At 40.7% G+C, this 23,349-nt stretch overlaps 1 protein-coding gene across 2 annotated transcripts in view; it reads left to right on the top strand.

The window, feature by feature from the left end:
* The window catches only part of phlpp2 (PH domain and leucine rich repeat protein phosphatase 2), a 50,712-nt gene that overhangs the window by 11,718 nt on the left and 15,645 nt on the right, over window positions 1-23,349 (top strand). For both annotated transcript variants that reach the window (XM_050047975.1, XM_050047966.1), the window contains exons 4-10: window positions 10,840-11,030; window positions 13,002-13,127; window positions 17,077-17,231; window positions 19,133-19,279; window positions 20,101-20,331; window positions 22,596-22,798; window positions 22,948-23,008. In XM_050047975.1, the coding sequence (XP_049903932.1) occupies window positions 10,840-11,030; window positions 13,002-13,127; window positions 17,077-17,231; window positions 19,133-19,279; window positions 20,101-20,331; window positions 22,596-22,798; window positions 22,948-23,008 (1,114 nt within the window). The remainder of the gene's footprint in view (window positions 1-10,839; window positions 11,031-13,001; window positions 13,128-17,076; window positions 17,232-19,132; window positions 19,280-20,100; window positions 20,332-22,595; window positions 22,799-22,947; window positions 23,009-23,349) is intronic.

Here is a 23,349-nt window from a genome sequence, read left to right as displayed (position 1 = left end):
TGCAGGCTAAATTCCTAGACGAAACAAAAAGTCACAAAAGAAAATACCAACAATAACAACAACAAGAAACAAAAGCAAGAACAAAAAAAGGAGCAAAACTAGGGTAATTGAAGCAAATTAGGAATTAATTCAAATTATTGTTACTCTTCATTGTATTTTAATATATTTATCGTCCAACACCCACAGTCCAACTCGCATGTTCTTTTATCACCCAGAACCGAACCCAGTAACAAAATTAAGACAAAACACCCACCCGATGCAGGACTCTGCACAGTCTTGATAATCATCACTTATCAAAACAAAATGTGGTTTATAAGTAGAACTGTTACGGTTTTCTAACTTTGGCCAGCCTCTTTAGAATGAATACAACTTTCTCTTTCTGTCTGCTTTAGTAATACAACTGACATTTGTTTGTTAGGCTGTCAGATCTTAAGCTCACTGTGGCCTCAGTCTTATTCCTAGTCTCTATGTGTCCAGTGGAAGCTTTATTGTTGTTTCCCCCTTGCCAACTTGAGAACTGGTCGGATCTTGGCTACTATCAGTAGTCAGGCCACATTGGTCAGAGTCTAGCCAGGCCCCTTGGAGACTTCCTGCCTCCTTTTGTCAGCTCATGGGAAAAGAGGACCAGAGACCAGGCATGACTGGTACTCCAGCACTTCTGATGGACTGCCAAGGCTGAGAGCACAACTTCATTTGGCCATTTGCTGCACTTAGAACTGGGGAGGTGGTGAGAAGTATTTGTTTTGAAGTATAATTTGCAGGTTGGTGGTTGGTTGTGCTGAATTATCCCAGTGTGTTCCCTCACTCTCCCTGTGCTGTCGTTCAGGAACTCTCCTGTCATACAGCTTCACCAGTACACCTCAATTTTTGGCTGGCACAAGGTAACCCTGGTTTTTCATTCCCACCCACAGTGGTGTTGTAGGTGGGCTGTGATACATTGTTGAAACACACAACAACAGCCTTGTTCTGAGATCCCTCTCCCAGGTGCTTGCTTGTCTCACAGCTGTTGTCAGGGGTAATGATCTGACTAAGCAGACGAGGGAAACTGTGGTCCATCAGTAAAGACTACAGCCGCTACAAAACCACCCGATGTGGTGCACTGCATGTGTCAGTGCTGCATTTAATAGGCTTTGAGAGTCTACACACTGCTTTTCAACTTGGAAGCAGTTGTAAGATAAACCTGAGGGTATGCAAGTTGACTAAAGGTTATCTAGCCATGTAGATTTGGCTTTATGTACCCAGGTACTAAGATAACTGTCCCTGAGATATCTGTCACCACCACAGTACATTAGAGGTGAATTATTATTTTTTCTATATTATTGCGCTCACTCAGCAGCATGTCTTTCTGCATTGACAATGTCTTGGTTTTTCTGAATAATCTGAATAATCCACAGACCACATCGGTCTTCATCGTAATGTCTTTATGCCAAAGAAATACTCCCTCTGAAACATTTGATAACAGGAAACACATTTTTTGCAATTTTGGTGAACTGACCCTGTAACAATATTGCAAACATACTTGTGCTATGAAGAGTTTGTATTTTCAGATCTTTTTCCCATCTTCTTTTCTTGTGAAATAAGCCATTTTCCCACTGGACAAAAACCCACCAACACCCACTGACATCTGGCTTTTATCTTTAATGGGAAAGGTTACAATCGGCATTCAACTTTGCAGTAGTCACTGGTATTTATCAGCTCTGGCTCTGATCGGCTCCAGTCAGCAGTGATGATGATGGACATGCTAATCTTAGCCCCTTTGCTGGTGCAATGCTATGATTCACAGCCACAAAATGTCTTCTGCTCTGTCCAAGTAACGCTCAAACATAGCTCAAAATCTAGTCTACACCAAACTTGAGAGAGAGACTGAATAACTAAGAGATATGAAATAGAGCCAATGTAACATTTTCACTGGGCTCTATGCTGTTTACCACTGCTTGCTAACCTGTTTTCTGTAATGTTGAATGTTGCACACTAGAAGAAAAAAACAAAACGGAAAGGCATACTTGTCTGCTGCAGAGCTGTGTACAAGGCTCTGGTCTACTGGCAATGGGATAGCAGTCTGTCTCCCATTTCTAACAGGTTTTCCAGCATTTAAAAACCTGCAGATACATGCTAATTTGGTGGAAAAGGATATAAGTTAGGTTTATCTCTTCAGGCTTCTACAAATTTTGCAAATGAAACAGTCAGTTAGGAATTCAACCAGAGGTACTGGGTTTCGAGTAGACATTGGTTTGTTGTAATAAATCAGTGGTCTACGTGCAAATCCAAGGGCATACTTCGATTTTATATGTAGTTGTACACATTTGCTCATTGGCATGGTTGTGCATTTGTCTGTTTTATGGCCTTATTTTCTCTTAAGCTGCTGAAGTGTTTCAAAGTGCGATGCAGCAGGTAATTTATTAAACTTCACCGTCCTCTTATTTGTTCAGGAAACTCATCTCGAACCTTCTCCACCCTCCTGCTTCTCCCACACACCCTCCTGCAGTGGTGCACAGATGAGATGAAAACAAACATAGAAAGGGGAGTAAACATTTCTAAATGCTGACTTAATAAAAAAACACTCCTAGTGAAAACAACGGCAGAGACCTGAGGGCCAGTGGTTCTCTTTGTTGGCTCATGCAGCTGCAGCACAGACGGGGCCTGCTGTAAGCTCCCATGAGCCCTGTTCCACCTCTGCCTGGGTGATCTCTGTCTTACATCTTTGAGCTTAGAGACCTGAGGCTGCTGCGCACAGTTCACGTAAAACCCACTGTCAGTGTCAGAGCAGAGGGAAATAAGTCATCTGCGAGCAGTGATCTCACCTAATAAGTTATTGATTCGGCTGGTGCTGATTTACAAATGGAAATTAGACCTAAATGAAGACTGCGGATGTCCTAAACCGTGATGACATGGACGGTAAACCAGTGTCTGAAACTTTGAGGCCCAGTGGTTTATCACTGAGTCATAGTAATCGTGTCCTAGAGCTACAGAAAGACTAAAATCACAATGAATCACCAAGCACAAGGTTGCATCTTTATTTATGGTATCAAGGCAGAAGGAATTGGTTTACAGAGACAAAACTCGGAGAAGCAGTCAGATTTAAGAGAAAAATGAAACTCTGTTCAGATCCGGGTTCCCACAGAATTGCCCCAAGCAACAGAGCTCTGCAGAGAGCAGGCGCTCCGTGGTTTCCTGACAGCTCCTCGTAACATGCTGTTTCTGTGATGGAGCTCAGTCTCTCCCAAGGATTTCCTCTTTTCTCATTTGAAACCTACAGACTCTCCCTCAACCAAAGACTCATGGTCAGTTTTCAAGTCAGATGGCTCACTGCTGCTGAAAAACATCCATTATTTTAATGGTCTGATGTAATGTCATCTGCATTCAAAAGCAGTATTGAGCTGTGCATCTTCCATCTGTGCTATATTTGATATCAGAATTGAATTTCTTGCACAAAGTTTAAATAAGAGGGCTTTTTTTAAACAGAGGTAAACACAGACCACCAAGAGGAGGCATCTGGGTGGTGGGTTGAATTTGAATTTGCTGCCAAAAAGAGCTTGCTGTTCTGAGTCAAATCAGACTGTTTCCGCCTCCACTGACCCCCTACTGCATGCTAACACAATCTATGCAATCTTGAGCAAGACAAAAAAGCTCTGGGATACAGGGAGTATTGTGTTCAACCGAGCGCTCCACAATTGTATTGAAATCATGTGATTAAGAACAGTTTCAGAAATGTCTAAACACCCTCCAGACCAGGGAAATCAGGAGCCACAGACTAAAACTATTACACAAAAGACATGAAATTGGCACAATGACTTTTGTCTTTAGACGATAACATAGAGAGAACAGCCACTTTACCTGTTTTGTGGGGAGTGTAATTTTCATCATCCCTCCTACAATGATGAATCATTTTAAATGAGGCATTATGTGTTGTTCTTTTATTCTTAAGAGGTTTATTAGAGAGCAGATACTTTGGGTAAAGTCAGAGTGGTGCTCTGTCTTCATAGTTACTGAGATGGTGAATTTTCTAACATACAGTATGTATACTGTCATCCAGTTTAACAACAGCTGTTCTTAATTATACATCACTACTCTTGTTGGTCATTCAAATGAGGGCTGTAGCTAACAGATCATTTTATGATTTTTTTTTTCTATAATTAGTTGATCTGCAGATTAGTATCTCAATTAATCAATAAAAAACATCCAAAAACAGCATGAATGTTCATCACAATTTCCTAGTGCTCAAAGTGATGCCATTTAATGTCTCCTTTTGTTTGACCAACAATAAGATAACCAACGGTATGCAGTTTATAGACATTTTTGTTATGGGATATTCTCTCGTATTTTAGATATTCTTATATTTGAGAGTCTGGAAATATCAAATTTTTGGCATTTTCACTTAAAAAAGTAACTTCAACCATTCATTTTTACTAATTGTGTAAAGAGTTGCCTATTAATTTCCTGTCAGTGAGCTTATCAAATCTCCAATATTGGATAAAACATGTAATATTAATAATTTATCAGTTCATAGTTATGGTAATAAATATGAGGACATGCAGTTACTCCAGTTCTATTTTTCTATAAGGAACTATTTTGAAAAAATGGGCTCAGTTTTACATATTTCTTTCCGGCACTCCGCCCTGTTCTAGTTCCTCAGTTCACTTCCCCTCTTTCTTTTCATCTACCAATCACATCCTATCTTGCATCTTTCATGTCTCTCTGTCACCTCTTTCCTCCCTCCTATTCCTCTTGCCATCTGTTTCTCTGTCCATTTTTATTCTTCTGTGATAATGGGGCAGAATCTGACCTGTTGCGACCCCGTTGCTCATCTGGCATGCCATGTGAAGTGAGATGTCACTGAGTTTGCTGGCAAGTCAAGGCCGCTGCCACACTTGAGATGAACAGAGGAGAGACAAGAAGCTGTACAGTCGACTCTCTGATCTGTCACTTGTCACACTGTCCCTGTGGTTTGGCAGCCTCTCCAAGGAGGCTGCTTGACACGTTGATGATTAGTTTAGTAGAGGCAACACGGCCTCGCTCTCCGTGGCCCCGCTCCTCCAGACTCCTGTAGCTTGGACAAAAACATCCTGCAACAGAAAACAATGTTACACAACACCTACGACCATGTCACCAAACCCCTCTGGAGCCACCGCGAATGGTCAGCATTATTCGTCATCAGTGGGATGGGATTGATTTGGCCGGCTTTCCACAGAGCAGCCAGAGGTTGCTGGAGACAGTGTGGAGGTTTACCAACTCAGTTTGGACTTTGATTTTGTGAACAACCTGTCTCCCTAGCAACTAATAGCCCCACAGACCTTGAGGGATAGCATGTGTGTTTGTTTTAAAAGTTGGCTCTTTATGGCTGGAACTTGTTTGATATTGCGTAAAGAGGCCAATGATTTTCAGATGGGTGGCTGTTTGAATATGGACGTGCAAAAGGCAATATGTTGTGTACGTGAAGGGATGGGAGTTGATATGTTTTTATTGATACCATTGACTATATTGTTTCTGTTTATCGGTCTGTTTTTGCTCATCGATTCTTTTATTGAGTCCTGATCGTTTTTCTGTGTGGAAGAAAATAGGCCTACACAGGATTTCAGCATTATTATAAAGTAGGATATTTACCCTCTGTAACGGACATGCTGCCCGGTTGGGAAGCTTGACATCCATGCATAAAGTGACTAATGCATGGCATTCCTGGACTTTAAGCCCGTGTTGCGTAGAAAAGTGCTTCGGCATATTTCTGGTGTTTCCAATCTTATTTGAAATAATAATTTTACAGACATTACACGCCGCACTGATGTCATCTTTCTTCATGAAATGAAGCTACGCTTTGGTCTGTTTTCTCCTCTCTGCCATGACTCCTTCTTGTTGCGAGTTTTCAGCAGAGTAGACGCATTGATGTTTGATGTCATTATTTTGCAACTGTCAGAAAAACATCACAGCATCAATAAAAAAGGCACTGATAAACCTGTAGTCATACGATTCCAATGGGTCAGACAATTTGGAGCCGGTTCCCAACTGGAACCGCCTCCGATTTCCATCCTTATGTATGCATGGAAGCCTGTACGATCACAACATGAATTAGAATGTGCATTTTTGTGTGTATATTATGTGCATATTTCTCACCCATTGCTCCAGCAGACAAGTCATTTGATTCAGGTATAATTTTGTTGGTCCTTTGGACTTCTCTGAAAAGCCTTACGTTGTATTTGCGAGAACAAACATTGTAGCTTTTTTAATGGCTCAAACAATTAATCCATTATTGAAAGTTGCAGATTAATTTTCAGTCCATCATTTCAGCTCTACTCTTTTGTGAGCAAAAGGTACTTCAAGTGTACTCGAGTTGTGAGTGTATGATGCTGTATTTGTACGCTAATTTTCACACAGATGCACAAATAATTGATGTTCTGCTTCATACGTTTCTTTGTTACATAGGGATACTACAATATATGGTTTAATTGCTTAGTTGATCATAGTGAATATCCATTATTGGGATAATTGTGAACATCATGTCCAGCAGCACCCAAATAGACTTCTGGGCGAAACTCTGCAAAAACAGGCTGCCCATACACTAACCTTAAAAAATCATATCTCCATCAAGCATTTGCTTATTTCATATTGAAAGACGCCATTTCAAACACACCATTACACTAAAAAGGATGTTCGCCAAAAAAGGTGTGTGTCCTATCTGTGATGCAATAAAAATATTTGTTTCTTTCACTTCTGTTTTAGTGCATATTTAAGACTTTTAAACATATTTTCATGAATATTGGGATAATACGGTGAATCGTAACTATTTGGCCAGGATAATTTTCAAATAGTTCCATGCGTATTGTTAGATGACCGGTGACATAGGAATCCAGATAAGCTTTGTAATAATAAGGTGGTGTAATGTCAGAGAAGGATGAAGGTACAAGAGTTTATAACTAGTAGATTAAGATATGACTTGTGGAAAAAATGGAAGATAACTTCGAAAATCTTCAACAAAACCACTTGTTACTGGTTTTAGGGTCATTTAAGGATTCTTTCTTACATTATGGACCAGTTATAGTTATACACCAGACTGTTTGTTAGCCTCCTGCAGGTAGTGCTCTTAAGAGTGTAGCCCGCTGACAACGTAACAAAGCTAAGTGTGCTTGTTTCTGGTGTTATACTGTGAAGCCACTGAGAGCATCTTGTCAACCTGTGTCAGTTCGTTGCGAGTGGGTGCGTGATGACGAGTTTATTGATGTGTGCACTGCAGTGGGCGAGTGTTTTGCTTAATTACTCGTTTTAATGAATATATTATTTTTGGTTTCTTCTAATTTACTCTCTCCGCTGTCAGCTGTATTTTGTAAACCTTTGATGTTGTTGACAGTAAACTACAATTACAAATACTCTAATGAAGTATGCAATGATTTTTTTTGTATTTGACATACAGAGAAGGGATTTGTGTGTGGATTCCTTGCATGGATTTGAGCATCAGTTCATGGTAGTAATTCCTTGTCTCCTTGCAGTGATACACAGGAAGGGTATGACACAGAAATCACACTTCTTTCTAATTGTGCAGGAGGGAGGGGTGTCGTTTGAAATGTTTATTGCTTTTTGATCCCTTTCATGGAAGAAAATAAACACTCTTCCAACAAAACTCTTTGTTTTATTAAACAAGATAATCTTCTCAAATGTTAAATTAGTGAGTTAAAACACAAGCAGCCATACAAAAACTTTGCCTCAATACAGTACAGTCTAAAACGATGATTTTAAGTCAAGGTCTTGTCAAAAAGTAAGTATAAAAGAGTACAAATCTGAGCAAACATTCACTGCCAACTGACATCACAGTTCGTATCAAAAAAGCACTGTGGTTTGCTCCATGTCCAGGTGTTTTCCCACTTTCACACAGGTCCATACTACCCCTCAATGACCCTGTGAGGGTTTGTCTCTCTAATTTTCTCTTTGAGTGAGGGGACGCCCAAGGATCAGTCACTACTATTGATCCGCCAGCCAGCCAATTTGTTGTCAGAAGCACTTGGCTTGTTCATTATGAGTTTCCCTGGCGAAGAAAAACATGAGCAGCCTTTCATTTCATTTGGATGCCCTTGTGAAGTGAAAGGGAAGGTGGAGAGGAAGAGCGAGTCAGACAGGACGAGGGAGAGAGAGCGGATTGCCAATGAGAGCCTCTGAGTGGGAGGCAGCATAAGTTGGTTTGAGAAAAATTTAACAACAGAGGACAAGAGGCTGAGGCAGTGTCTCCTCCGTGCTTATTTGACCTGCCATTAACCTGAGTGTACTTGAAGCCTGGCAGAGACACTAGCACTGCTGTCTGATGCGTCCTTCAGCACTGGCCAGCTAAAGCTGCCTGCTGTGCAAGTTGGAATAATTTAATTGAAAAGAGTGAAATTGAATGTGACAAAACCCTGACTCATTCATCAATATGACTGGTGCTTCTGCTAGGTTAGGATAGCGATGGAGTGAGAGAGAGAAAGGAGGAAGAGATAGATTGGTAGATACATGTTCATACAACAGTCATAGGACACCTTAATAGTTTCCCGCACCTTAGCTCTGATGTACTGACGGGTGTGGTGATTTCACAGATCCAAGTTTGATCTATAAAGAAAGGGAGGACGAATGAGAGGAAAGAGAGAGGGGCTTGAATCCTTAATTGCAAAGCAATTTGCAATTAAGGATTCACTGGCTGTGAACTCAGGCCTGAATCTGGCATCACCATCTATCTGCATCTTTTATTGAGACACTGTGGCTTAGACCTCTGTTTAGCCCTAAAACTGACATCTGCCCATATCCTCATCTTCAACTACCAACCTGATTAAACCTCACTGCTACTGCCAACCTAGACCTGGGGCCTCATTAAAGAAAAATATCTTAACTGCTTATCTTATCTTAAGTTTCAGAACTAGGACAGATCCTATCTTCCTATTACAGAAGCAATTCTTAAACTCATTCCTACTCCCTATCCTAACTCAGAACTCCTATCTACTCCTACTATGCAGTATTTAAAAAAAGTCTTATTTTCTTCTTATTTTGCTGTGTTTAGGATGTTCCATGGGCACAGCACCCAGGTGAGCTTGGGACTCTAGAAAATCCCAGACACAGTGCTGAAAGAATGCAATTATGTAGCAAGGCGAAACAACAAGCAGACAAAGCTCGTTCCAAAATGAGAGTTAGTCTGGGGCCGTCTTTCACTTTCACTTTACAGTAACAGACAACTCCTGCATAGTATACCTTCACGAAGTTCTGACTAACTGTAAATTCAATTCAGTCAGGACTCCTTGTGTCATGCCTGCATCAATATTTAAAATGTGTAGAATGGACCTACTTGAGATGGACAGGCCATAATATCAACAGTTCTCACTTGTCATCATCATGAACAAAAAAAAGAGTGGCGTTCAATTTTTTGAGGGCAGCAGAGTTCAGATTGCTCAGGTGACCTCTGTGAGGCGCATGACATGCAATTCTGAGATGTTTAGGACAGACCTTCAGCTTCAGGCTGGAAGTTACCCTTAACAAAAAAACCAAAGTGCATCTATCATCTTTACGACCACTGGCAGAGCCGCATGCATCCTTGTAAGCTTCATAGCACATCGATCTAATTCAAAATGAATCATCTTGCCTGTCAATAGACACCCATTAATCCATGGTCCAGAAAATTTTAAGTGTCACCATGCAGTTTGAATTGTGATTTATATTTCTGTGTTCCTGTTGTCTCCCATCCTCTGCTGCAAGGATTATGCGATTAGTTGTCAACTACTGAATTAATCGGTAACTAATAAGTCAAATTCTCTGATTCCAGCCCCTTAAATGTAAATATTTTCTGGTTTCCTTACTCTTTTATGACAGTAAACTGAATATCTTTGGGTTGTTGACAAAACACGACAAAGAGGATGTCATCCTGGGCTTTGGGAAACACCAATCGAAAATTTTTACTATTTTCTGACATTTTGTAGCACAAACAACTACTTAAGTAATCAAGAAAATAACTGACAGATGCATTGATACTGAAAAATAATCATTAGTTGCAGCCCGAACTGCCATACAGACCCAACAAAAGTGGTGCTGCCATTTTTGCCAGTTATTTTGAAATAGGACAGGGTCAATGCCATCCTAACTTAAAATTCCTAACTAGTAAAGTCCCTAAGTTAGGACAGTTCTGTAAATGCTTAATTTCTTTCCCAAGAGAATATAGTGTTTTTCCCTAAATGCAATAAGGAATCATGTTTCTGTAATACCAAAAACCCTGAATGTCATCCTAAATTGAGATAAGATAGGATTTCAGACTCAGGAAGTTTCTGTAATGAGGCCCCTAACCCAACCCTTGACCCAAAGCTATAGTTTTGCTTTATTTAACCTCATCCTGACTGTTAACTTACTGCACTCTGTCTTCTCGTGTATCTACTTGCAACACATGACAAACATGAATGCAGATGATTGGCTCAGCCAGAGAGAGAAAGAGATTAAATTCTTAGGAAGTTTGAATATAACCATTCCCAAACACAGTTCCCAGCAAGGTGTGGGGTATATAATAACGGAGTTTAATGGAGAAACTTTCCTCACCTTACTCTAAGATCAAACTTGTTATCTATCCACAGTATATGAGATAATAGGGCAGTGTCCATATTAAGTGACAATGACAGATCAGTTCCAGGAATTACAAAGCTAAGGAGCTGACTAATCCATAGGTGATATCATACTGACCTGCGAGTATCTGTATGACCTCATTTTCTGGAAGTTTCCAGCTTATGTGTAACTGCCTGACATTTGCTGTTAATTAGCTGAATTTGTTTATCACAGGGGACTTAGGAGTTCTTGCATATTAGATCAATGTCTGAAGATCTACACTAACCTCTGTGTGTGGGCTTTTCCCTCCAGAGCGTCCAGTGAATGCAGACCAGCAGGAGCGGACCCTGCTGAAAGGCGTATTCAGCGTCAGGAAGGGCAAGTCGCAGCTGCACAAGTGGGCAGAGCGGCAGGTCATCCTCTGCGGCACCTGTTTAATCGTGGCCTCCGTCAAAGACAGCCTGACTGGAAAGATGCACATCCTGCCCCTGGTGGGGGGAAAGGTAAGAGTTCAGTGTTTGGAGAACAGATAACCTGAAGAGGTGTCAACCTTTCACTGTCCCCTGGGTAGAGTCCACACTACGGGCTGTGTGTAGATACACTGTAACAACACAGCTGGGTTGGACGGCTGCATAGTGCTGATTAGTTAAAAAGATGACGCACTACTTTACATGTATCGTCTAAAGCAAAAGCCTTTACTGTATGCTGTGTAGGCCGCAGAATGTATACAACTAAATACAATACAGCAGCTGATTTTACATTTACCTTGAACCACGGACAGAAAACCAATAAAAAATAATCTTTTTATTGGAATACCGTGATGGAAAATAGTTGAGAACCTCTGATCTCAAAGCTTTAAAGCTATAGACAGTGCAGATTCTTTGTACACATTACCATACCTGTGCTGAATTTGAAAGAAATCCACCATAAAATGCTTTAAAATCTCCACACCATCTAATGCAGCCTGGTAGATGCATGCTATGTAACTTCAACTTCCCTAGTTTGTGTTCAGACAGGGACTATTGGCAGACTTGCCTTAATTAATATTCATTAAAATACAGAGTGCCATCTCTTTGGAACAACCTACTTCCATCATAACAATCAACATCTACATTCTCATTATTCAAAAAACATCTTGGAGGACTCTAATCAGCAAAGATTTATGACACTACATGGATTTCATTGTAATGCAACTTGTGAACAAACTCTTTGGTAATTGTACATTTCTATTAATTTTATATTACTGCTTAGTCTTGAAACGTTGATGAATCACGCAGTCTGTGTTTTTATCTTTTTTCTTTCCTCAAGCATGACTATTGCTAACTAATAGGGGAGGTATCTACATAAACCATATTTGGCTTCTAACCTCTCTTGCACAATGTTTAAACTTTTTTTGTTATTTCTTACTGTCTTTTTTTTTTATATATATATATGTATATGTGCAGAAAAAATGAACTAGAAATAAACATGGCACCCTTCCCTTGTTCCTGGGGGACTGCCCATCATTCCGACAACCAATATCTAGTCCAAAAAATGTCCCATTGGATTGAAAGCTCATTTCTGTGACAGGCTGTTATCCCCCAAAACAAATGCTCATTGCTTCTCGTCCCGTTTTTCCAAAAAACCCAAAAAACAACCACACTCCCTGCATTTACACAACCCAATTGCAAGTAAAAATGTTCACATTGTACGTTTCTGTAAACCACGGATACAGTACACTTGTACATTATTTTGTAGCATTGAAACTTTGCTTTAAGGCTGTGGTGAACGTGTGGTTTGGTTTAGGCAAAACAACACCTAGTTATGGTTATGAAAAGATCATGTTTTTGCTTAAACATCTATGTTTGGTAGAAAAAAAAGCCACTGGAAAACCGGGCTCAATGCTGTGGGAAACGCCCCGAAGAGTCACTAAAAACGCCAGGGATCAGTGGCTCAAATTCAGTTGAGAAACTTAACTTAGCTTCAGGAAGTGTGTATTTTTGGAGAAAAATGACTTTGGAGCAATGGGTATTTGTTTTTGGGACAACAGGCTGTCGGAGAAATTGGTTTTTGGTCCAGTAGGCCGTCAGTACAACAGAGCATGGCACCATTTCCTCTCACTTTGTATCAACTGAGAGCAAAATGTTCACTTAATGATTTTGATATGATATCAGATATGATTTTTAGTGGTAAACCTCAGGTGTGCATTCACAATAGATTAGTTATAACGCTTCACTTTTGTCCACAAACCCTCTGGCTCACACAGTTGAAGTGAACAGGTTAGCACATGTACCGTCGAGGGTCTTCTATCAAATCTAAGTAATAAATCATGGAGGAACAGTAAGAAAAACAATGCTGACTAGTATATAACTTTGTGAAAATCTAGTCTTTTACCAATATCTTGCAATAATGAGTCATGATAATCATCATTTTCCGTTTGTGTTTTCTCAATGTGTGTCCTCCTCATTGTATCTGTGTATTTCCTTTATATTGAGGTGGAGGAGGTGAAGCGGAGGCAGCACTGCCTGATGTTCAGCTCAGCCGGATCACAGGCCCAGACATACTTTGTCAACTTCGACACACTCGCAGACTACCAGCGATGGCATCGGCAGGCATCAAAAGTAAGCAAGAGACAAAGAGTGTGTGTCACTGTGTGTGCAGGACCCAGTTTGTGTCTCCCATGTTTTCTCTCCGCAGCAGTTTGTTTGTTTCCAGTTAGTCCCTCTGGGCTTGTACTTAAATCAGAGATTAGATGTTGGGACTACAGTTGCCTTCTGCCTGTTGAGCCGTCCAATCAGAAACCGCTGCCTCTCTGAGTGTGTCTGATTGGCTCCACAGAGGCAGACTCTCAGCGGTGTCTGGCATTGATTGAGCAGCATACCTCTACTCACGAGTTTATCTTTTTTACTTTTATCTGAGGGCACTTTTATTGAGGTTTTTTTTTTTTTTTTTTTTTGCCATAAAGGCCCTTAGCAGTAGAGCTTTTGTTACATAAATCACCGTGGATCAGAAGATGCTAAATGACCCAAACACATTTTTGTATTTGTGTTGTATGCTGTGTGTCTGTCAGAAAATCTTGCCAGGTCTTCACAGCTGTTCTTCAAAAAATTCATTGTTTCTGTTCTGCTCAGCCTGCTTTGTCTCTAATATCCTAATTAATGGCTATTGTACCACAGCTCCTTCCTGGAGCTGAACAGCCTCTGTGAGAGCCTCCACTGAGGCCGAGCCAGCATACAATTAGCCATGGAAGGAGAAAGCCAACTGAAAAAAAGAGAAAGAAAATCCAATTAGTTGCAGATTCATGCTAAGTCCAGGATCTCTCTCTACCATGGTGGTATGGATTACTGGGTTAGAGTAGCCTGTTAGTGCACTGTGTTTAGGCTGAGACTTAGACGAGAGGTTTCTATGGAGACTGAGGATGATGACTGATGAAGGTTTTTGGTGGATTTGGGCCAGTGTTTATGCTACATTGCATAAATCGTAAGAGTGTGTGTCAGCATGTACATTTGTGCTCGCAGAGTGCACTTGCAGGACAGGACTGAATACTGGAGCGCGGGGATACATTATAGAGCAATATATCAACTTTTGTATATTTATAATTGTAATGTATAATATAGAAATAATATATATTATTGATATAAATATATTTATAGGAAGTCAGACTGTGTAAAATATATTGTAGATTAGTTTGATTTTTGAAATAATTATGCACCAATTTTACAGTTCATTCACAATTGGTACATTTTATTACAATTTAGGAAATATGAACTTTAATATATAACAAAAGATAAAGTAGTGTTTGCTGGACAACTATAAAAGAAAGGTTTCTCTTTAAAGCAAGAAAAGTGACTGCTGTGTAAACATGTAATTTATGGTCTTGTGTAATTATGCAATAAAAATCAGTTACTATCGGTAATAAATTGCAGTCTAATTTTGCAATATGTGTCCTCTTTTATAGACTCAGGCTATAAATTGGTGGTGGAATTTGGATAACAACATAGATAGTGTCAGCAATCTCTTGCCAGTAACACTTTTATGTCTTTTATTAGTTGTTAAAGGGACAGGTCACCCTAAAATCAAATTAATAAACATGCATCTACTCATGGACTAGAGGCTCGTGCTTGTGACAGCGCGAGATGTAAACATTAATGATGTCCTCCTCAGGTGAGCTGTAATGTTAGCTAGCTCTGTGGTGTTAGGTGAGCTAACAGTAGATGCTTGCTTCCTTCTGTGCAGTGATAGGGTTAGCTGGTGTAGTACGGTAGAAAGAAAAAAGTCCCTACATAAAACTAGTCTGTGAATCATCTTGAGTAACTGGATCATGATTTCTGAAAAGAGACGTTGCTGTTAAGTGTTGTTGTGAGTTGTTTAAGCACCACAAGCTGAGTGCCATTAACGTCCATTATATTTGAGAGAAGGCAGACATCTCTACAGTCAATATCTGCACACTTACAAACTCAACAAAACAATCTAGACTGATAAATCGCACTACAGGTAAGAGGAAAAATATGTGTTTTTGATTTTGGGGTAAACTTTCCCTATAATGTACAAATTGAATTAAAAGTCCATTCCTGACTACACATCAGCTAAAACCGTCTGTGCAGTTAATTAATTCAGTGAATAATATTTATTGTGTAACTGATTATTCAGTAATCATCACACCAGATTAAGGACACCCTCTACAGTTTAAAAAGTCAGAGGCTTCACAGATGAGCCTGAAGTACTGCAACATTTTGTCTCTGTCAGTGGCATCATGAGATTTCAAGTGTGACTGCCAACAGGAACGGAGATGCCAATCAAAGTGCTACCTAACCTGACTGGACTAGATATGGTGTAAGCATGTTTTAAGGTTAATGGATATATTAACCTGTGATGGCATATTTACCCAAATACACATTAGTAGTCAAATATGACTACCAGTTCCTGGTTTCTCAGAGCAATAAGAAATGATCTGATCGCATGTATGAATGATTGAATCGATGTGAAATGACTTATTGATGAAGGACTGAGAGGACCACAGTAACTGTTAAAAGTCACTGTACTTCTATTCATGCTATTTTAGTCCTTTCCAAAACAGCTGTTTTCTTTTGGTGTCGTCTTTGCTCGTCTTCTGATTTGATCACCTTGCTTCACAGTGTTTCACAGTCGCGATTTTAAATTGCTATGCAAATCATCTAAAACAGCAAAACTCTTTCATTTTCTTTTGACCCCTTTTAAACTCTTCTCTGTCAACCTATGTCCGTCATCCTGCTTTCACGTCATTTAATTACTCTTGTTAAAGAGGAATTGTTTTTTTTAAGGGGCTGGCAGATGAGTAGTTTTGTGGGAGATGAGCAGTTTTGTCTTTGTCATCTCTAAAAGCAGTGACGTAATGTCACGCTCTGCTGAGCAGCCGTCCCATTTTCTGGGTTGCTGCACAGTGTGCAGCCCTGTAGTTAATGGAGGAGACTTTCCTCAGACTGGACTGGGCGAGCACTGCTGAGTAGCTTGCAATGATGGCCCGGCCTGTAAACAGTCATCTCTGAGATGATGGAGGATTCTGTGCAGCTACATTTTTACAAGAAAAATGTGAGACGAAGCTGTGTAACTGTACTGTAACAATAGTGAGAGTAGACCAAGATTTGAACTAAGCTAAAACAAACACAAAATCACACATGTAGATGTAATCACACACTCCTCCCGTGGTACTTGTGAGGACATTGTGTGTCACATAGTCATTCTCTGGGGACTTACTCTGTCTTAGCCTAACACAACACAATGCAACAGCACCACAAACTACAGCCTTTAAGCATTACCTTTAAATAGGTGTAACTAATGAACTGGCAGCTCAGTGTACGTCTACACATGTTTGCTAAGGTCTGACAGTAACGTCCTCATATTAAGGAGTTAATCTATCACTCTCTTAATTCATGACAACTGTGTTTCCCTAGAAGATGAACTCCATTGAACTGGAAACTGGGGCATTGTCTGTCTGAGGTAATGTCTTGGCAAGGCAGCTGGCTGCTTGCATAATCTGAGGCCAGTTTTATTTCTTCCTCTGTCCATTGTCGCAGCTCACTTAAGGTAAATACTCCCCACTGTTGGGTGGATTTAAAGTTGGAGTTCATTACAAGGCGTGAGGCAGAAGGGCGGTGGCCGCCTGATTGTGCTGATCAATGCTCTTTGGATTGCAAGGCTGCAAGAAGGAAAGGAGCTTTATTGTCTTGATATAATGGGCCAAGGGAGAATACTGGTTTTCTTGATTGGATTTGATTGATGCTTATGGGGATATCACTGAAATTGAGTTTTAGTCCAATATCATACAAAAAGAGGATAACTTATAAGTCAAACCGATTTGCTCGAGGTGGCAGAGTTCTTAGTTTAGGAAATATGGATTTAATTTTGATTGCAATTTACTCTACCTGCACTACAGCAGCAGCCAACTCAGCAGATGTTGACAGAACATATGTGTAAAAGTTTTCAGATTTCATACTGTATGAGCTATGTGATGTGATGTCAGCCAAAATTTTGATACTCTCTTTAAACAGATAAAGGTTCTTGTCTTAACTCTGTGTTTGTGTGTGCATGTAGGTGGTGTCTCAGACAGTCAGCTTGGTGGACCTGTCCTGCTACAGTCTGGAAGTAGTGCCTGAATATCTATTTTACTGTCAGGATATCACCCACCTCAACCTGAGACACAACTTCATGAGCCTTCAGGGGCCTGGAGGCCTTCTTAACCTCCCCAGGTAATCACCCATCCTTCACCCGAAGAATTTTACACAAGTATTTGCTAACAGAGAGACAGTAGAAGTCCATCATTTAGCAGGGGTCATGGCCTTGTGGTGGAAAGTGTCTGCCTTGCTGAAATATGTTTCTACACGACAGAGAGACTCTAATGCATTCTTGGGTGCTATTTTGTAGCTGACCATTTGCTCCGTTCTCTGGTTTCTTTCTTTTTTTCTTTGAGCACAGGAGAAATGACTGTAATAATATATACAGTGATCTAAATCTAGTGAACAAGACATGCCTTTAATTTCTCCCTGTGCACCCTGTGTTGCTGTAGCCTTTTGGTTTGTATATTTAGAAAGAGAATGCATGGATAAAAGGAAACGGTCTGTACTTTGACCAGCGTTGTGACTCACAGCAGCCACCTCCACTGCTCACAGCACCCTGGGGAACAAGAGGAAGGTGGAGTTAATGTGGAAGATCTGACTGTGCACCCGCATGTCATCACTTTATACATCACAGCCCAATCTCTCGGACATGTGTTGCAAATGTCTACACGCAAATCAGAATTGATGCATAAGACGTTTTTCTATTTTAAACAGCCAGCTGAAACACATCCCACGAATGAACAAACACATACTCCAAACTATCCCCATCAAGCGTAGTAGACATATGACTGGCTGAGCTAAATCTGGTAACATCATATACTGGTAATACTAATGCTACCAACGGGGTGATTTGAATACTTTTCCAATGTGAACACTGTCCTTCCTTGGATGCCGAGACACTGACTGATTTTTCCAGCTGCCTTTAAAGCCATCTTAATAACATGGTGCAAGCCCAAGGCACAAATAACAGCACAAAACTCCCACAGTGGACTTGTGGGGAATGAATCTGCAGTATCTAATTTCCTCAACGATTGGTGTTCAGCCTCAGCTGTTAGTTAGTTAGTACCATATATCTTCTTTTCATCCACATTCCTTGTCCACTGCATTCTCCTGAGACACAACAAGTAGCTTTGCAGACAAGACAGTGCACTGAAAATGTGGACCACAGCAGGCAGGCCAGCAAATATACTGCTGCTCATCTGTGTCATTGAATCTTCCAGTGTTTAACAGCTCTTTCTCAACATCACAGTCGTCTTCTGTCGAAGGCAACAACAAACAAAAAGTGTCTTATGTTCCTTGTAGTGTAAACCGCAGCGTTTGATTGCTGTTTGGTTGAAAAAATGCAAGTACTGCCTTTAATCTATGCACCCTTCTCAGGTAGTGGACCCCAGAGTTCTGCACAGGTGCAGTTTTGAAACCCGCTCAGATCAGTGCCGACCTATTACCTGTTATCTCCAAGTTAAATGCAGACCTGCCTCAACCTGTTAGAAAAAGTCCCGTGAGCTGTAATTAAACACACTGGTTAAACAGTCACTCACTTTAAACTTTTTACAAGCAGTAAAGCCACTGACAACATAATTTTTACCGTCTCTGATCAGACCAAACTTCCCCCAAATGTATAACTTGGCCCTCGACGATGCAGCTAGCCTAACCTACATCGTTGTCTGATCAGTGATGTCCCGTTATTTGGCTGGATGTGACTTTAGGGGTCAAAGGTTGTGTCATAGGCAGCCACAATAAAAAACAATTTGGTGGCTTATTAGGCCTTATAACATTAGCTGATTTAGATGTTAAAAATGCAGTCATTTTCATTTCTGATCACTTTTGTTACTCACCCTCTGCACAGTGCAGGACTGGATCAGTTTTAGGTCATCGTAAAGTGATGTCAGACACATCCAGGTACATCCCACTATGTTGGTGTTCACTCAAAGTTACAGCACTTCTGTTATCATATATGTGCAAATTAACTGGGCAGGTGTCAAAATGAGTGTGGTTGGCAATTTTTTCCTCCATGCTGTTTTCTCTTTCTTTAGGTTTTCTCAGCTGAAGAGCCTGAACTTGTCTCACAATCGTCTGGGTGTGTTCCCCGAATGTGTGTGTGAGATCCTCACTCTGACTGAGCTCAACCTCTCCTGTAACAGTCTCCACACCGTCCCTGTGCAGATAGGCAACCTTCAAAGGTGTGACACAGTGACACACATGTACATACACTACGTACAAACAATACACACAGTACATGAATACATTACTTAGGATATGAACAAACAGTGCACACAATTCTATTTGAACCACATGAGCAGCACATGAAAAGTACGCCAAGTTTTTCTGTTAGTAGTAAATCCAAAAGACAACCACACTGTGAATTTCTGTTCTCTCTTTACTTGTAGAGCTATTTATCTAGATTGTTTTGGTGTGAGTTGCAGTGTTGGAGATATCAACCAGAGAGATGTCTGCTTTTTCTCGAATACAATGGTACTAAATGGCGCTTGGCTTGTGGTGCTCAAAGTGCATAAAGGAGAAAAATTCCACAGACCTTAATGTGAGCATTTTCATGTAGTAACTATTTTCTTTCTACTGCACTACACCCACCAACCCCATAACAGTGCAGAAGGAAACGTCCGTCTACTCATGGAGGAGCTTGTGCACATAATACGGTGAAATCTAAACATTAATGGCGTAGTCCTCGGCTGAGCTGTAACGTAAGCTTCTTCAGAAGTGCTAGGAGAACTAGCCGTAGAGACATGCTGTTGTCTGTGTGGTGATATGGTTGGCAGGTATGGTTTGGTGGAATGAAAATAGTTCCTACATGAAACTGCTCACAACAAGGTCTGTGGATTATTTTGAGTAACCGGGTCATGACTTCTGGAAAGAGACATTGCTGTTGAGTTTTTAAATTTTTTTGGGGGGGGGGGGTGCTTTAAGTACCACAAGCTGAGTGCCATCTAGTTCTATTATATTCGAGAGAATAAAACGGGACTGTTTTCTCCTCTCTATCTTGTAGCCTGCAGACGCTTTCTTTGGATGGAAACCACCTCAGCTCCCTGCCTGAAGAGCTGGGTGGCCTGTCCCAGCTCAACAGCCTAGGGCTCTCCTTCAACAACTTCTCTCACATCCCTGCTGTGCTGGAGAGGTTGAGTGCAGTGGACAAGCTGGCTATGGCTGGGAACAGAGTGGAAAGTCTGGAGTTGTGTACTCTGGCCAAAATGAGCCACCTGAAAAACATCGACCTCCGGTAAGAGGCCAGCCAGGGAATAAACAGCTCTCTGCCTCTGCACTTCCTCAGTCTCTTCACTCTCTTTTTTCTCTGTTGGATCAATATGGAAATTGTAATGTGAAGGGGACCCCCCATACACTTTAAGTTATTTAGTTAATATAAGTAACTTTTTTTCCTCCCTCTGGCATTGAAAGAAAAATAAATGACACAAACACTAGTCTTAACCTCAGCCATTCCTCCCTTCCTCACCCCTCCTCTAAGCCTCACCTTTTTTTCATTAAACATTTATTTTTAGACGCCAGGTTTGCTGAATACAAATGATCTTTTTTCTGCTTTGCCTTTCCTCACACCTGGGAGCTACCTAGAACTACAGTTGCAGATATTTTTTGGCCTCTTAGCAGCTCCAAAGGAACAGTAGGGGACTAAGTGTCTTGCTCAAGGGGACCTCTATTGTGGGTAATGAGGGAAAGCTCGACCTATTGATTTTTCCTCCCAGTCTGAGGATCAAACCAGCAACCGCTGCTCCACCCACAGCCAGCTAATAATTTAACCTTGGGAGTTAAGTTGCGGTTTGGCAATGGCAGACTATATTTATAAGGGCAAGGTGCATCTGTGGTGGATTAGTGAGCTGGCAGCTCTCATAAAAGAGGAGTTGTTGTTTATTAACAGGATGGATGGGGTCATGGATGGAGGGCCTGGATCTCAGCACAGCGCCTTTCCTGACAGTCATGAACTCAGAATTTCCTTACTCATTATTGTCCAAATCATTTTCATAGGTTGGAAGTTAAACAAGTTTAGACAAATCTGACAGGAAAGTTAATAGAGGTTTTCCCCCAGTGAAACAAAGGGCGAGACAATGGAGTGGTTCCAGTTTGTTTTCCAACAAACACAGTATCTTAGAAGTCAGTGTTAGATTTTTAATTAAACCTGGGTGATTGATGTGTCTTAAATGTTTTTAATCTATTTTCTTAAAATTCAAACGAGGCATTTTGAACTAAACTGCTCTGGGAACTACATACCTTCAAGGGCTTTTTTCTGTTTGCATTCGCACTGCCAAAAGGAATGCTGAAGTGGCGTGTTGTAAGCCGGCCAGAGCTTTGACAAGCCCAAGTGACGTCGTATTTCCACCATTACATATATGCTTAGTAAAGCCTGGACCTCATTGTTTGTCTATTTGTCCGTGTTTTCGCCTTGTTTCGAGCTGTTGTTTGCGTTTTGAGTTGTCTGTTGTGTACAAGGCTAAGGGGTTTTTGAAAATGGCAATTGTTACTGTTGGCCCAGTCACTGTACACTTTAGTCACTCATGGTTCCCCTTGAGCTGGGAGAGTACCTACAGTGACAGTGGACCGAAAAAAGTCCCTCAAAACAGTGTTCCAAGAACTGCGATCATACCTAGTTCTTACGGTGCAGACACAACAAAAAGGGGGATTCTTAGGACTAGATTGTTAGACCTATGAAAAAGTTCCCCCAGTCCAAAAATTGATTGACCTAAAAGATGGCTAAAAAGGTTGTTAATTTTTCGCATGCCCCCCACAATACAAGACTTAAGGAAATTACCATACTATTGCTTATTTTGGCCAAATGTGAAACAGCACTGACATGTTCCACAGTGGAAAATTTAGAGGACACATGTTTATTACTGTTAATCATTCCTATATTTAACAAATGTTGTGACATTCTCATGACAACGTTTGCTGATGATCTGTCACTGTGGTCTAAAATAGCCACTGCTGGAATATTTTGAAAAAAATTGTTGGCTAATCAGGCAAAAATCCTAAATACCACACTACTGCTATTTTAATTTGGGAAAGTACGACACATTTACATGCTTTAAAGTAAAAAACAAAAAACAAAACACTTTATTTCCTCATACTGTCTGTGCTGGAACACCTGTTCACCCTCTTTCTGAAACTCTCTGTTTTAGCACCTGTCTCTTTAAGCTCCCCTCTAAGAAAAGCCCAGTCTGTTCTCAGTAGTCAGCATCTCTGGGTCTTCCATATTTCTGTGTCTCTGCACCTTAATTTTAGCTGGTAATGACTGTGACGGAGAATAGCAGCACTTTTTATTGTGAAAAATCACCAATATAGGAATTTAAACACATTCAGACATGTTCCAGCAGGAATATAAGAAATGACATTGTAACAATATATGTATATTTATATATGACAGAAAATAAGGAAAAGCACAATAGGTCCCTTTTAACACTTCATCAAGACTTCCTCCTCTGCTCCAGAAGGGATAACCAGTAATATTTCATCTCTTGTGTTCCCTGTTAACTGCAGTTTGAACGGGCTGCGCTGGGTGAAAAGTGAGAGTCTAGAGGCAGTGAGCCAGGTGACCCAGCTGGACTTACGGGACAATTGCTTGGGCTCACTAGACCTGAGCTCCGTCTGCAACCTGGAGACTCTGCACTGCCAGCGCAACCAGCTGGGGACACTCACGCTCAGCGGTTTCACACTGCGCATGCTTCATGCCAGCAGCAACCGTGAGTAACACAGAGCGCTGATATTATCGCCTCACTGGCTGTTTGTCTGTATGGTCAGGCCCTCCTTACTGTGATACATTCATTATATGGACACATATATGAATGGACCAGATGTTTAGCTGCTGATTGCTGCTTTTATCTGCCCACAGGCCTTGCGACAGTCAACATCTATCCAGTCCCTAACCAGCTGACACACATGGACCTATCACAGTGAGTTCTGGCTGGGAATAAGAAGTGGCTGTGGTCTCTGTGTTCACTGATTTTTTTAACAGAGGCTCTGATGTCTAAAAATAGTATCTTTATCTTAATGCTCATTAATCTAGTTGTGCAGTGCTTAATGGAGGTGTAAATGAAGTAACTGAATTGAATATTCACTACCCAACAAAAGCAAACACTGTGGAATCTATTCAGTTGTATGCATGTATAAGTAAAGATGTACATAGTTTTTAATACTATTATTAAAAACGATTGACTTAGCCAGCATGGATACGTATGTGCCTTTCAGGCTGCATCAGTGAAAGATTTGAGAGTTTAAAAAAAAATGTATTTTA

This window comes from Epinephelus moara, chromosome 1, assembly GCF_006386435.1.
Source record: "Epinephelus moara isolate mb chromosome 1, YSFRI_EMoa_1.0, whole genome shotgun sequence".
In the NCBI taxonomy this organism is placed as follows: domain Eukaryota; kingdom Metazoa; phylum Chordata; class Actinopteri; order Perciformes; family Serranidae; genus Epinephelus; species Epinephelus moara.
Note: the sequence above shows the minus strand (reverse complement) of the source record. Positions and strands in the feature narration are given on the sequence as shown.